The 13,501-nt window shown below is 45.5% G+C and overlaps 1 protein-coding gene across 2 annotated transcripts in view; it reads right to left on the bottom strand.

Moving 5' to 3' along the window:
* Positions 1-8,358, bottom strand: part of LOC116841922 — an 86,990-nt gene extending 78,632 nt beyond the window's left edge. For both annotated transcript variants that reach the window (XM_032810412.1, XM_032810411.1), the window contains exons 1-2: positions 8,281-8,358; positions 8,057-8,099 (exon numbers count right to left, since the gene is read on the bottom strand). In XM_032810412.1, coding sequence (XP_032666303.1) covers positions 8,057-8,099; positions 8,281-8,334 — 97 coding nt within the window. In that variant the 5' untranslated portion in view covers positions 8,335-8,358. The remainder of the gene's footprint in view (positions 1-8,056; positions 8,100-8,280) is intronic.
* Positions 8,359-13,501: the final 5,143 nt, after the last annotated feature.

The following is a 13,501-nucleotide window of genomic DNA, read 5'->3' as shown; positions in this document are numbered from 1 at the left end:
TGCTGCACGCTCGAGCGCGCAGCCGCGCACGTTTGCGCTTCCTAAGCACGTATTCGCTCTTTTTCCTGACATTCTTTCCTAGGACTTTCCGATCAAGATCGGAACTGAAGGCTGATATTAGCGTTCGGCGGAGAGGAAGCGAATCACTTCTGTACTCTTTGCGAGTTCGCGAGGCGTTCCGTACGTCTTCGCAGATTCGTATCTGCGGGATCCCCTGCTCGGGTGAGCGTTTCAAACGTGACCGCGTGCATACACCCACGTAAACCGTGCACGCGTGTGCATACGTGGGGCGCGTGTACGTAGGAATTTGCGGGTAAACAACATCGCGGCGCACACGGGCCAGCGGCACTCGCACGTACGGTTTCGTGCTGGTGCACCCTGGAAAAATTCCCCGTAATTTTCTCGTGCTGGTATCGCGTTTCTCGTAATGACGTTACGGCCGCGCCGTGCGCGCGTCCGCGCCCGCGCAGCGCGGCGCGGGGTTCGTGAACTCCTTGCTTTGATCGATACGGCGGAGGAAAATCGGCGCTGGGAATTTCTCATTTATCAGGCCGCGGGAAGACCGAGCGGGGTGGGGAAGCACCGATCCGAACGAACCGCAGCAGGAAGGAATCTTCCGAGGAGCGACGCGACGTCATCGCCGTCATCGTCGTCTTGCCTAATTTCGCGTGAGCTCACGGGATTGGCGCGCATTAATCGCATGAATCGCGACGATGAGGTTTCAATTTTTACCGGGAGTTGCGAAACACGCATGGAAACACATTAGACGGCTGCTCGAAGTATGCTGTTGCGCGCACGGGCGCTAAATCGTCGTATATTCGTCGTGACGTTTGCCCGCGCGTTCCTCTTCTGTGAAATCATAAAAATGCAAATGCGCGCATAAACTCGCGCGGGCGGATACGTCCGCGCATTGTTTCGTGAAGAATTGCTGCGCAGCTCTAACTCGATTTTATGAAATCCTCTACACGAGAGTCGACACTCTCCGCGACGGCAGCGGCGGTAGTAGAAGAGGCGATGCAAAACGTCGCGGGAAAGCAGATCCCTCGGCGATTACTCGCGCGCGTGTAATTTACCGGCATTAAGGCGATAGTAAATTCCGCAGTCGCATGAATATCGTGCGAATTTCGCGGACGTGCTGCACACGGCTACACGGAGCACAATGAGACGCCGGCCGTCGACGTTTAAACGGCGCGGTTAATGTTGTCGATCGTTAGCAGCGCAGGAAGGAATTCGTCCGTGACCCGTGACTCACGCCGGGAATATTAGCGGTGCGATCGCGGCGAGAGGCCCGCGACGTTTCTCTGCACTTTGCGCGGCATCGAGTAAAGCAGCAGCAGCAGAAGGAGGAAGAGAAAGACGTGGCGGCATCCAGTCGAACTCTCGAATTAATCGCGAGGTTTCGAGAGCGCAAAAAGAGGCCATACCGACGGCAATCGGGACGGAAGAAGGTGCGAAAGAGGAATGTAGGAAACTCGCTCCAGCGAGTGCCGTTGCGCGCCGCTAAATGAGATTTAATTACTCCCGAGGTCGTTACGAGAGCGCTCGATCAGTGACAGCGTTTCGATCGAATTAAGACGTTCAATGCCACGAGAGTATTCGTCTCGTTCGTTTTTCCTCTCCTTGCTTCCTTCGCTCATTCTTTCGTTTAGTCTCGCGAAATGTAAATCTCTCGCGAAGAGAAGGAGGACTATCGAGAAATACCGTCCCCCTGTTGTATTCCCTCGCTTCTTTTTTTTTTCTCCTTCATTTTTCTCCCTCTTATTTCTTCGCGTTCATTCCTATTCAACCACGCGTGCATAATAACGTCGAATTACGCTGCGCCGCGTAATTGTCGGGTGAAACAGGCCAGTTTAACGGTTAGCAACCTTGCAGATGAGTTTATTGTAAAATTGTAGCCCTCGTGCTCGGCTGGCCTCGGAACACGCGTGTATTATCCCACGTTGCGCGTTACGCACAAGGTGTTGTCGATGATACCAATAATTGTTATTCAGCCGCGTACGCTAAGTGTATCGATTCCCGCTAACGCCGCTACGTCAGGCTTGTGTACCGCTTGAGAAAAAAGCGAGAAAGAGAGAGAAGGAAGTGTCAGTTTTCTTCCCGTCGTGCACGCACACGCTACAAATTGATTTTCTCCCGACTCCATTTGCTCGCGATGTTCTAATCTGCCGCGCGGATGCGATCGAAGGTAATGATCACCGGAGATCTCTCGTTCGCGCCGCTGTGTTCGATATCTCCGATCACATCGATCGACGCGAGCTATTCGTCGGTGTGTTCGTAATGATCGAACGGTACCGAGCCGGGCTCCCTATTCGTTCAATATCGCGCGGTTTGTTGTCCGAAACGCGCGACACGGCGCACTTTTAATCAAGCCGAGCAAAAAAGTGCGACCAATCGATCAAGAATAAATGAAAAAAAAGGGACGAAGAAAACAAGCGGTGCCTGCTTAATTTCGAAGAGGTAATCACCTGCTGAGCCGTGAGTCTCGCTGAATGAGACACGCCGTGCTACAGTTTCGGGGCAACGGTACCGTCGAACCCTTTTTTTGCGACACTTCTTCTGACTCGCGTCGTCCGCGACGGAGAGGTTCCTCGGAGTATATACGGGATCGCTCGGGAATGCGTAGAAAAAGAGAGCCGGGGGGAGATATTGCAAACTGAGATGTGTGTATCGTATCTTTAAAGTGTTTTATACGTTTCAATTCGGCTGCGCGGCTCGATCGGTCGGAAATGATCAGATTCCTCATCATTGGTCAGTGTTTGACGCGGAGTTCGCGAGTTCGCCGCGATCTCCCTTTCCGCACTGATTCGCGAATTCGTTGCGATTCTCGCGGGGCAATTTGAGCCTGTCGGGCTTCGCGTTTCGTATTCGCAAGCGGTTGGTAAACGCCCAACACGGAAGAGCGGAAAAGCAGCCTGCGCTTTGTTGCGCGGCCGACGAGAGGGTGCGACGACGTGGACGGGGGTGAAGTTGCAGCGGGATGAAAACGCCGCCGCGGAATCAAACGGCAACCTGCGCGCCGCGTCCGGAGGGGAGAGCAGAAAGAATTGGAAAAACGGGGTGCATGGCACGTGAGCAAACGCGCATAGGACGACGCACCAAGACCTCCTCGAGCATCCACTTCGCGTCAAAGGCCCGGGCCTCCCCCTTTTGTTCTGTCTCACTCGTCGAGCGTAGTAATCAACCCGCCATCCCCGACGTCGCTTCCCCTCTCCCTTCGGCGCTTGTAAACAGAATCACCCTCTGAAAGGAGAATCAATTTCCCTGCGGGCGGAGAGGGCGAGGGAGGATCGCGGCGGAAGGCTCTCGTATCCATTGGCGATTGGACTTGACGTTTTTCGCCCATTATCAATATTTGAGTGATACTTCAGAGAACAAAGAATTGATGACATTCGAAAGAGGAGGGGAGAGTGTCCGGAAATGGCTATCGATTTGATAAGTTTCGCGAGACATCCGCCGAGGTGTCTGTTAATCTTTTGCGAGAGAGACGATGAAGACTCACGCGATCGCGGTTGTCTCGTCAGCCGAGATAGAAACAGGTGCCGTTTTCTTGACGCCTATTCGAACGCTAAGTACATCTTTCTATAATTCTTAAAAATGCAACAACCTTATACGTGTGAGAATATCAAAACTTGGAGTAGAAAGTAACGATCGCGATGAACTACACGGAAAATTTGCGAGCCGATCACCGAGAGCCCGGCTAAGGCGAGCGCGCGACATTTTGTGTCGCAGAAATTAATAAACGCACGTCGGAGCCGGTCGCGATAAATCAAGAGACGTTCAGCGATCGCCGCCAGCCACCGCACGTCGGCTGGGTCTCGTAGAACATTGCTTTACGGCAAGGCTGTAAAATGGCGCGAGATTACCGGCAGTCGGGCGTTACCGGGCGTAATTTCCTCATAAACGTCGAAATGAAATAGTTAGACTCGCTCGAGCACCTAAACTCAGACTCGGGGCCTAAGGTAAATACATCTAATTCCGAACGTTCAGGGGATAACTATGACGATCGTTTTCACCGTAATTTACGACTCGGGGTTCAGGGCCGCATAGCCGTCGCAGGGGCGTTGAAAGCTCGAAAACATGCTTTTTTGTTTCGCGAAGGGAAGGTGCATGACCTCGACGGCGCGGGTCTGGAGTGAGCGAGACTCGAAGCGTCTCGTTCGAGTCGCCGAAAATCTGACGTCAGAAGCAGGTGCATTGCTTTCCAAGGGGTTTGTCTCGGTCGAGTTCCACGAGAATGCATCGCGGGTCGCTTCGTCACACGCGTCCACGGGAACCTTTCACCTTTCTCTCTCCCTCTCCCTCCCTCGGAGTCGACGCGACGGTGATTTACTCCCCGTATGCGGGTGTATTGCGAATGCGACGGCGTGACGTCATTTTGCGAACGCATATGTGTCGTCTCTATACGTGCAGCCACGCGGTGTCGCCTATTGTGATCCTTCCTGCCCGGATTAACCGAAATCAATGAGCCGATGGGGCAGCTGCGAGCCAAATAGGATCCGCAGGGAAGCCTCGGATTATCGCCGTCGCCCCCTTCCTCCCCCCTCCCCCGTTCCCCTCTCCGCGACGTACCTAACCGCGAGTAATTGATGTTTGTTTTCGGGCGCAAATATTTTTGGTTTGTGCCGGGGCGGATCGTTTCTCGTCTATCCGCGCAAATCCTGCAAGATTCCTCGAGATATTCTCTTCCTTCTGGACTGTTACCGCGATTTGTCCGACCGGAGAGTCGCGGGCAATTCGCGACGCGATAGATTTCATGTGTCGGGGATTGAAAGGGAAAATTGAAATCGTAAATGGGTACTCGACGATCTCTGGCCTTCGCTTCCTGTCACCCACCCTCCCGCGTGTGACACACGAGTCACCCCTGAATCCGCAGTTTGGCTTGAGATTAAAGTCGTTTTTCATATTTCGCGGCTGGTGTTGCGCGAACGATGACACTCGAGAAATATCTAGCCGCTTGTGGGCGGAACAGATAAGCTCTTTTTTTCCGTGTCATAACGCTAATCGAACTGTTTAATATTTGTCTCGCGAAACTGATCGCGGCGTTTACGGCGGTCGTTTATCCGAAAAATAAATGTGCTGAGAGGTGGCAATGGATACAAGCAGACACTTTACCAAATTGACGACATATTCTCTTTCTATGTTATTCTATCAGTAATTGAAAATCCCGCTGTTAGCGGACACGATATTACGGTTTACACAGTCGACGTTAATATTTTATTGGCGTATCGGCGAGAAATATTTTTTCCAGCGGACGTATTCCACGACGTGGCGAAAATACGATAAACTGCGCTCCATTATGACTGTCTCCGACGCGAAAAATTTATTCGCCGAAAGGAAGATTCGAGGGGAATAATTTGCAAGCGCGCATCGGAGTACTCCGCGCCGTCGGAGCTCCCTGGATGCTTTAAAAGCATCATCGTCCCATGCTCTCCGACCAGCCCTAGCAACGCTATTGATTTCCTACATCCCCCTGCGAGAACTATCTCGCAGAATTTACCCTCTTTCGTGGAAATGCGCCCTGCGAGATCATGAAACTCACGCGCGTCATATAATAAAGCAGCCCCTACGATTCGCGATTCTTTCGCGTAATATCGCTATTGTCGCATAGGAAATCGCCGCTCTTGTAATAACGATTGGAAAAAAGTGAAAAGCTATCTCTGCTGTGCTTTCAATACTCCTTCTCATTTTGCTTACTTTTTAGTTTTATGCGAGAAACTTAATAGACGATATATTCTCTTAAAATAAATCAGTGAAACGTCACCAAAAACAGTGAATATACACTGATTTGCAGTTATAAATGTTGCACTGAAAGTGCTCAGTGCTATACTTATAACTGATATCAGTGGCTATTTATTGATTCACTTTAAAAGAGTATGTATATATCAAATGTTTATATAGATCATAGATATTTATATAATCATGTATCAGTATGACATGTGATATCAATAATAGACAATTTTATATGGATATTTGACAGTGTGATCAGCACATAAAATATATAAGAATACGACGAACATGTATGAAAAATATCTGCGCGATTCTGGCGTAATATTTCAATAACACATTCTGAAGTTCAACAGAGAGATGTTGGAAATTTTCAATGCGATTTATTTTGAATGCGATCATTTTGAAATATCGAAATTACAGCTGTTTCCAAGTTACAATTGACCAGAGTAGTGATATCGCGATGATATTGCGTTTATTTTGCAAAAATAAAAAAAAATTTCGACTTCAAGCTTCAGGAAGTGTGCCATTAAAATATCATTTTCCACGTTGATAATCAATGCGATTTTTCATGCACTACATTATATGACACTCTGTGAGTGTTGAAATTCAGCACTCACCATTTCGCGTCGAGATTGCGCGTTGTTCAATGACGTCCAACCAGCCAGGTTACCCAACAAGCCTCATCCGGGATCCCGCGATGTCCCGCGTCGATTGCGCTTCCCTACACTTCAGGGCACTCACGGCGCGATTGATATTCGCGTTTTAACGGCGCTTAACGAATATTTAACGAAACGGCGGTAAAACATAATTTGATTTATGTCGAGATGGAATCTATAAATTCGTTCATTAATGACGGCTGAAATTTGTTAATTCGATTAACGAATATTCATCGAAGTAGAGCGGATTCTCGGCAATTTCGCGGAACACACTCGCGGCGCGATAAATTCCAACGTCATAGAAATACTCGCGAAATAGATAATCGCGTGTAAAAAATCGCGAAATCTGACGCTGCGGAGATACACTTGCGAATCACGAATCGCGTGCAAAAAATCGCGAACCAATGGCCGATCGCGAAGTCAATCAACCGTACGCGACCAAAATAATCGATAGCGGTGTGAGTTTTTCACGCACGATGACTTCGCGATTCCTCAGCGAAGATCGCCTCGCGAAAACTGCTTCGCGATACTTTCACGAAGACTGCTCCACAATTGTTTTGTGAAGACAGCTCCGCAATTCTTTTGCGAAGACAGCTCCGCAATTCTTCTGCGAAGACAGCTCCGCAATTCTTTTGCGAAGATTACTCCGCAATCTTTTGCGAAGATTACTCCGCAATATTTTTGCGAAGACCACTTTTTCAAAGTGTTTTCCCGAATTTAATTCAACGATAAATATTCTTCGAAGAACGTAATCGCGAGCGTATATATGTGTAAAATAAAAATCTAGGAATAAAAATCGAGAAATCGCGACGGTTGCAAGAGTTATCACCGCGTATATAGACGAAATATAACTAAATATAACTAATGTTGTTATCTGAAGTTTCTCTCGACCAAGGCTTCTCGTCCGTTTGACGATCGTATACTCGCGTGTAAACAAACAAACAACTTTTGGTTCGTATTCCCAATTATTTTTCTCGAACTACTCATATTACCGTATTTAGCGCAAGATACTCTATACGTAAATAAAATTGGGAATAAAATACGATAACGAAATAATTCCGTTCGTCTGTTACATAGTAACATTTCGGCTTGTTATCGACCTTCGCGAAATTTTGCTAAATTTAATGAGATTTCTATTCCTTTGTAAAACATAACCACAATGCAAGAGCACATATGAAAAATTGAGAAAACTAATAATTCCGCGGTCACGAAAGTTAATTCGACGCGAGCATAGAGCTCTAGGGGGTGGTGCAATTTTGAAGATGCACATTGTATATTGTTCAAAATAATTAGGGAATCATACAGATATGTATAGTTCTGTTGAATAATTATACAGCGTATAATACAGCTTACATTATACGAAAGACTTCGTCAAAATACCATATTTGAAGAAATATTGAATATAAGAAGAATTATTGAATATAAAAATTTTGTGGATATATATTTGAGAAAGAAGTATTTAATGTTCGAAATATATAATGCATACATTCAAACAAGTGATTCCCTAATTGTTTGGATCAATATATTTCTTACAATGTAAAAACCCAAAAGCATGCAAAAATTTAGCAAACTAAATCGCATTGATTTATTCAAACGAGATTTATAAATAGTCGTCAGCTAAAATATTTGTTCCCTTTCACCTTTCAATTATTGAATCCACTTTTCTCACTTACCAAAATGTCGGAGCTCAAGGTCGGCCACATTCAGCTTACAGATCTAGAACAAAAAGACAATTTGCATATTAGATTTGATTTTGGCTCAACAAAGATGCGCGTGAACAGATCGGAATAACCTTTTGGGATCGTAATTCAACGATTTTTATTCTGACAACTATATCTCAGCTTTCGATCGCAAAGGGTTAAAGGAAAAAATATAGAGAATAAGTCTGTGAAAGTACCTTCGAGCCGACCATGCTTGGCCCGAACCGGATCCTCCGATACGGCATCTGCATTCTGGAACTCCAGCTATCTTTGCAACGCAGTCCCATAAGCTCTGCCACAGATCTGAAACAAAGTAGTTTTCTTAATTAGTTATAGTACAATAGAAAGAGATTGCTCGATTATGATGAATCGGGAATACGAAGCTAATAGATAAGAAAATATTAAAGATACAAGAATCTCTCTTTCCCGTTCTTATGATATATTTCTTTTTAAAATATAAGGAAAGCGAAATATGGTACGCGCAGAAAAAGGATTAGTCGAGCTAAAATAAATATGACTGTGGCAGCTAAGACGTGTTAGTTATTAAACAGGGACAACTACCGAGTCTCTAAATTTGTTAGTTATTTAAACTTCGACGTTAAAGCAAAAAATATTCACTACTAGATAGTTTACTATTTCACTTTTCTTTTAAATTGCATTATGTCCGTCAAAAACATAAAGCTAACGCTTCGCACGATCCGAATCAAGATATCCTATTGGTTTGTAGCATAAAGCAATAATTAATGTTGACTTTAATACAAAAATCAATGTCTTTCATACTTATATGATTATACTATTCAATGCCGATTCCGTAGAAAAACTAGACAGAAAGACGGGAAAATTTTATGTTCGTCGAATGCGTGGTAATTTTCCCCGTTAAATGAACTTTGTTTCAACCTGTTACGACGTCTACGAGTGGAATTATTGATGTTTTTATCGATCCGCGCTCTAGATTATTCGGCGCTGTCGGTGTAGCGAGCGGCTCCACGTGGATCTACGTGACGAGTGAATGGAATGCGGAGCGCGACTGTGTGGGGAGTCACGTGCGCGGAATGCGACAGCGCGTTACCCCCACTCCGCGGCTCAGATAAGCGCCGGCACCGCCCTCTCGTCTGCCCGCTCGCTCGTCGCAGCCGCGCGGTCATTCACCTTCGCGCTTTAGGAGCGAGCGGTGCGCCGGTGCGAGAACAAGTACGTATCCAAGTAGAACAGTAGCCCTATTCTGTAACTCGTTATTGGAGTTAACGATAGTTTCGTTATCGTTGCGCAGCTGTTGTGTACCGTAGAAAAGCAGCGCAACGATAACAAAACTGTCGTTAATTCCAATAACGAGTTACAGAATCCCAACACAGGTTGCCTATTGGTTAACGTTCTTAAATTAACTTTTGGAACATATCTATAAGATAACAAGTCAATGTCAATATTTCGTCTCTATTAATATGACATCGATTAAATAACAGTTTACAGTTGGTTAATAGCTAGTTCATTTACGCATCTTACAGTTATCATTTGATATATATTTAATTTGTATGTACCAACTTGATACTTTTATATTTAAATGATATCTTTTTGGATATTAAAAGTTATCTTTCGGGCGGACATTAGATAACCTTTTCAGTAAACAGAAACTTAACTTTTTTACCGAAAATAAAGTTATTAATGACCTAATTTTATATAGTAAAATGAAATACTTTAAGATAACGTTGTTCTACTTGTTAACTTAGAATTTTGAGTTCAAATCTGACGTCGACGCCGCGGCTTTAAACTGCTATAACCCCCGAATAAATCGATATAGTAACATGAAACAAATTTTTGGCATGCATTTCTGTATGTGTCTACCGGTATTTCATTAATTATTCGAGACAGTCGAATATTGTGACCCATTTAAGCTGTTCATTATGAAAGCTCGGCTATTTAAACGGGGGATTGATATACCTTTTTGTCGGCTTTTTTAGTTCCAACATCCGTTTAATTTTAACTACCGGTTAAATCCCAATAGTGATTGGTTAATTCTGATTAATTCTTCTTAATGTCAAACGCGATTGATCAAGTCCAATGGAATAACTAGCCAGTTAACTGAACCTTAATCTTTGTTACGTTTTCTACGTTTTAAAGGATATATCGACCTACCGTTTAAATAGACAAACTATCATAATGAACAGCTCACAAACGGATCACAATATTCGACTGTCTTGAATAATCAATGAAAGAGCGGTAGACACGTACAGAAATGCATGCCAAAGATTTTTCATATCGCTATATCAATTTATTCGAGAGTTATAGCCGTTTAAAGCCGCGACATCGACGTCAGATTTGAACTCGAAATTCTAGTTTACGTATTTGTTCTCACCCCGGCGCACCGTTTGTTTCACATTTTCGCAATCAAGTGCTGTATTGTGTTTTGAATGGACGACCGACGCGCACTTCTTTAGATTACGTGTAAACGACATGTGTACGATGACTGACGTTTCTGATTGTGTATCGCGACTAGTGATACGTCCACTTGCGATCGACTAGTGATTAACGTAAAACGACTTTTAGATATTTTCACCATTTTGTTGGACGAAAAATACGCGACGTACGTGTGAATCTGTGAAAGATTAAGGATTTTTTCAAAGTGTTTATTATATACTGTGATCACTCGGTTATTTAGTCGCGCCTGTTTTGATTTTATATTGTGTTGTGTACATTTTTATTATTATTTCGGCGGGTGTTGTTTTGAATCGGCGAGCGATGCGTGCTTCCGTGTAAATATGTATCAGTTACAATTATGGCGGATGATAAAAATATTTTCGGAATATTTAAGTGTCTGTCGTAAATCGCATTAATTAACATGCGTTCCTCTGATTAAATCGCGTAGTGTTTGCGCGAGTGTCAGTGCCACGATAAAGTATCTGAAGCAGCAGGAACGGGATGCTGAGTCGGGATGCTGAAGCCGACCCAAGAAGGATGCTGGGACACAGATAGGGAAGCATCATATATTGTTAGATATGTTAAATCATTTATTATAACCAGATATTTCGATTTTCGACCAGATTTTTATGGATATTTGACGAAATTATCGAAGATGTATCCGAGTCGAGGTTCAAGTCGGCATTCATAGTCCGTCACAAATCAGTTAACTGACAAATCAGTGGCGTAGCCAGGGGGGGCTAAGGGAGCTGCAGCCCCCAGAAATTAATTTTCTGGGTTACGCTAAGTGTAAGAAAAATTGTTTCGAATTGTTTCATTTTTTTACTCGTCAAAAATAAAAAGTACAGCCCTCCCTGAAACATTTTTCTGGCTACGCCACTGTGACAAATAATTATAGCTATATTCTGTCAATACTAGAATCTCTGGTTATTCGTAAAATTATTTATCAAATGAAGTTACAAGCTGAATTTGATTGCTTGAAAGTTATCTTGAACATTTTTCTATTGAAATTTTCGACTAATTTGCCCTGAAAGTGTTCTATTAAAATATTAGACGATATTTTGAGGGCGTCTTGCGTTCACCGCGATGTCATAACTGCAAACGTCTCATTTATATTTCCGTGACGTAAACGCGACCTCTATCTGAAGAACAATGTCTGCAGAGTGGAACAATTCAGAGTGACGTTTCCGTCGTACACTTACCAGCGCAATTCTGAAAATACACACGGGCTTAGGAGAGCGCTCGGCGTTCGAATGGGTTTGACGCGACCTCGCGAAGATACGACCGGAGTATCGAGATGTATTTTTGTCCCCGCAATTGACAGCGACACACGAAGTGTCCGAAATCGTGGAAATAATTCGACGTGGCGCCAAGCCACGTTCGCGAAAAAAATTGTAAATCGAGCCACGAAATCGATGGTAATGCAGGCGCCGCCGCGAGCGCGAGACATTTATTCTTACTCAGAATCTGAAATGTGTATTCGCGATAGCACGTGCGCGTGCGAGACACGTGACCGTTTTTCGCGTTACCCAGCGTGGCAGCGTGCGCTGCCTCGCGATGTCTCGCGACGACAAAACGGTCCAGGAAGACGACTCTTCCGTCATGTGTACGTACGTGCACCTCGCAAACCTGACGCGGCCGCTAAACGCGAGTATCGATGTCTCCGTCTGACGCCGTGTCGCTTGAAAAAATATTCTCAAGAATACCGCGCATCTCGACAATTTCTCTACTCTCCAAAGTATAATCAGCGTATTTCCTTCATGGAAGTGCTTATAACTGGTGCTTCAGTCATAAGCATAGCACTGCAATCAGACAGAAATCCCGCTGAAAAGATCAGTTAACAGTATCGACTAGTTTGTATTATTGATGCAATTTGCACACGCAAATCGCGAATGCAGGCCGTTAATTCCATCGCCACAAACGCGAAAAGTTGGATTTGACACGACGTATAATAGCGAATATGTGTACTACAGATTTTATATTGAAATTTCATTAGTCAAAACAGTCAAAATCAATAAAATACAAGATAGAGTAGTAAAGTGGAAATGCTTCCACTGAAAACCGGTGAATATATTCACTGATCGCCGGTGAAATATTCCTTTTACTGATACCATCAGAAACATTCACTTTCGAGAGTACGTTTCTACAATCCATAATCTTAAACGACACATCACGCGCATGATTTGCCAATATTATCTCTACGTCTCAACGTCAGAAATGGCCTATACCGTTCTGTCCTTTCTCGTGAAGAGCGCAGCTCGCGTCGTTCGTTGACATCTTCGATCGGCGGTCCCGTGATGAACCCCGCTGATCCTTTCGTCACTTATTAAGCGTTTTGTACGGCACGGTGGAGGGAAGTACAGCAAGCCGGTGCCGGATTTACCGTCCGCTTCGGGGTGCCGGCCGAGCGCATAAGTAACAGGGCGCACGGGGCGCGTGTAAAAGAATTTCAGCGCGTAAGTAAATTCCGCTGTTTACGGTCTATCGGGGGGTACTTACTCGCGAGTCGCGCCGGCACCCCCATCGCGCGCGCACGTGTGCGCGCTCCACGGCGCTTCCGCCTGCTCAGGTACGCTCCCGTGGAAGTATTCGCGCGCAAATATTTCGTCGGGTTTACCACGCGATCCGACGATGCGGCCGCGGCTGTGCGGAGGCTTTAACGGAAAATCGCGCCCGATCGTTCCCGCTTGTCTGCCTGTCCTCCGCGCTCGGCCGTGCGATTTTTCGCGCTCCAGTATCGGAGCCGGCAGGCCGGGAGGTCCGCATAATATCTCCATTTGCCGGAACGACGATGTGCCGACCGCCCGGTACCGGCGACGCGTTTATTTACGAGGTGAGCGTCGCAGTTAAATCGCAGATAGCAACGCAGATTTGCCGCGTCGACAACAACAACCGATGCCGCGCCAGGAAGAACGCCGCGATCCTCGCAGAACCGGGCCAGGATCCGAGGTGAAAGTAGAGAGAGAGAGAGAGAGAGAGAGAGAGAGAGAGAGAGAGAGAGAGAGA

This window comes from Odontomachus brunneus, unplaced genomic scaffold, assembly GCF_010583005.1.
Source record: "Odontomachus brunneus isolate Ranch 3 - 2012 unplaced genomic scaffold, Obru_v1 Obru_scaffold_019, whole genome shotgun sequence".
Classification (NCBI taxonomy): Eukaryota; Metazoa; Arthropoda; class Insecta; order Hymenoptera; family Formicidae; genus Odontomachus; species Odontomachus brunneus.
The sequence above is the reverse complement of the archived record's forward strand: the minus strand, read 5'-3'. Positions and strand labels throughout refer to the sequence as shown.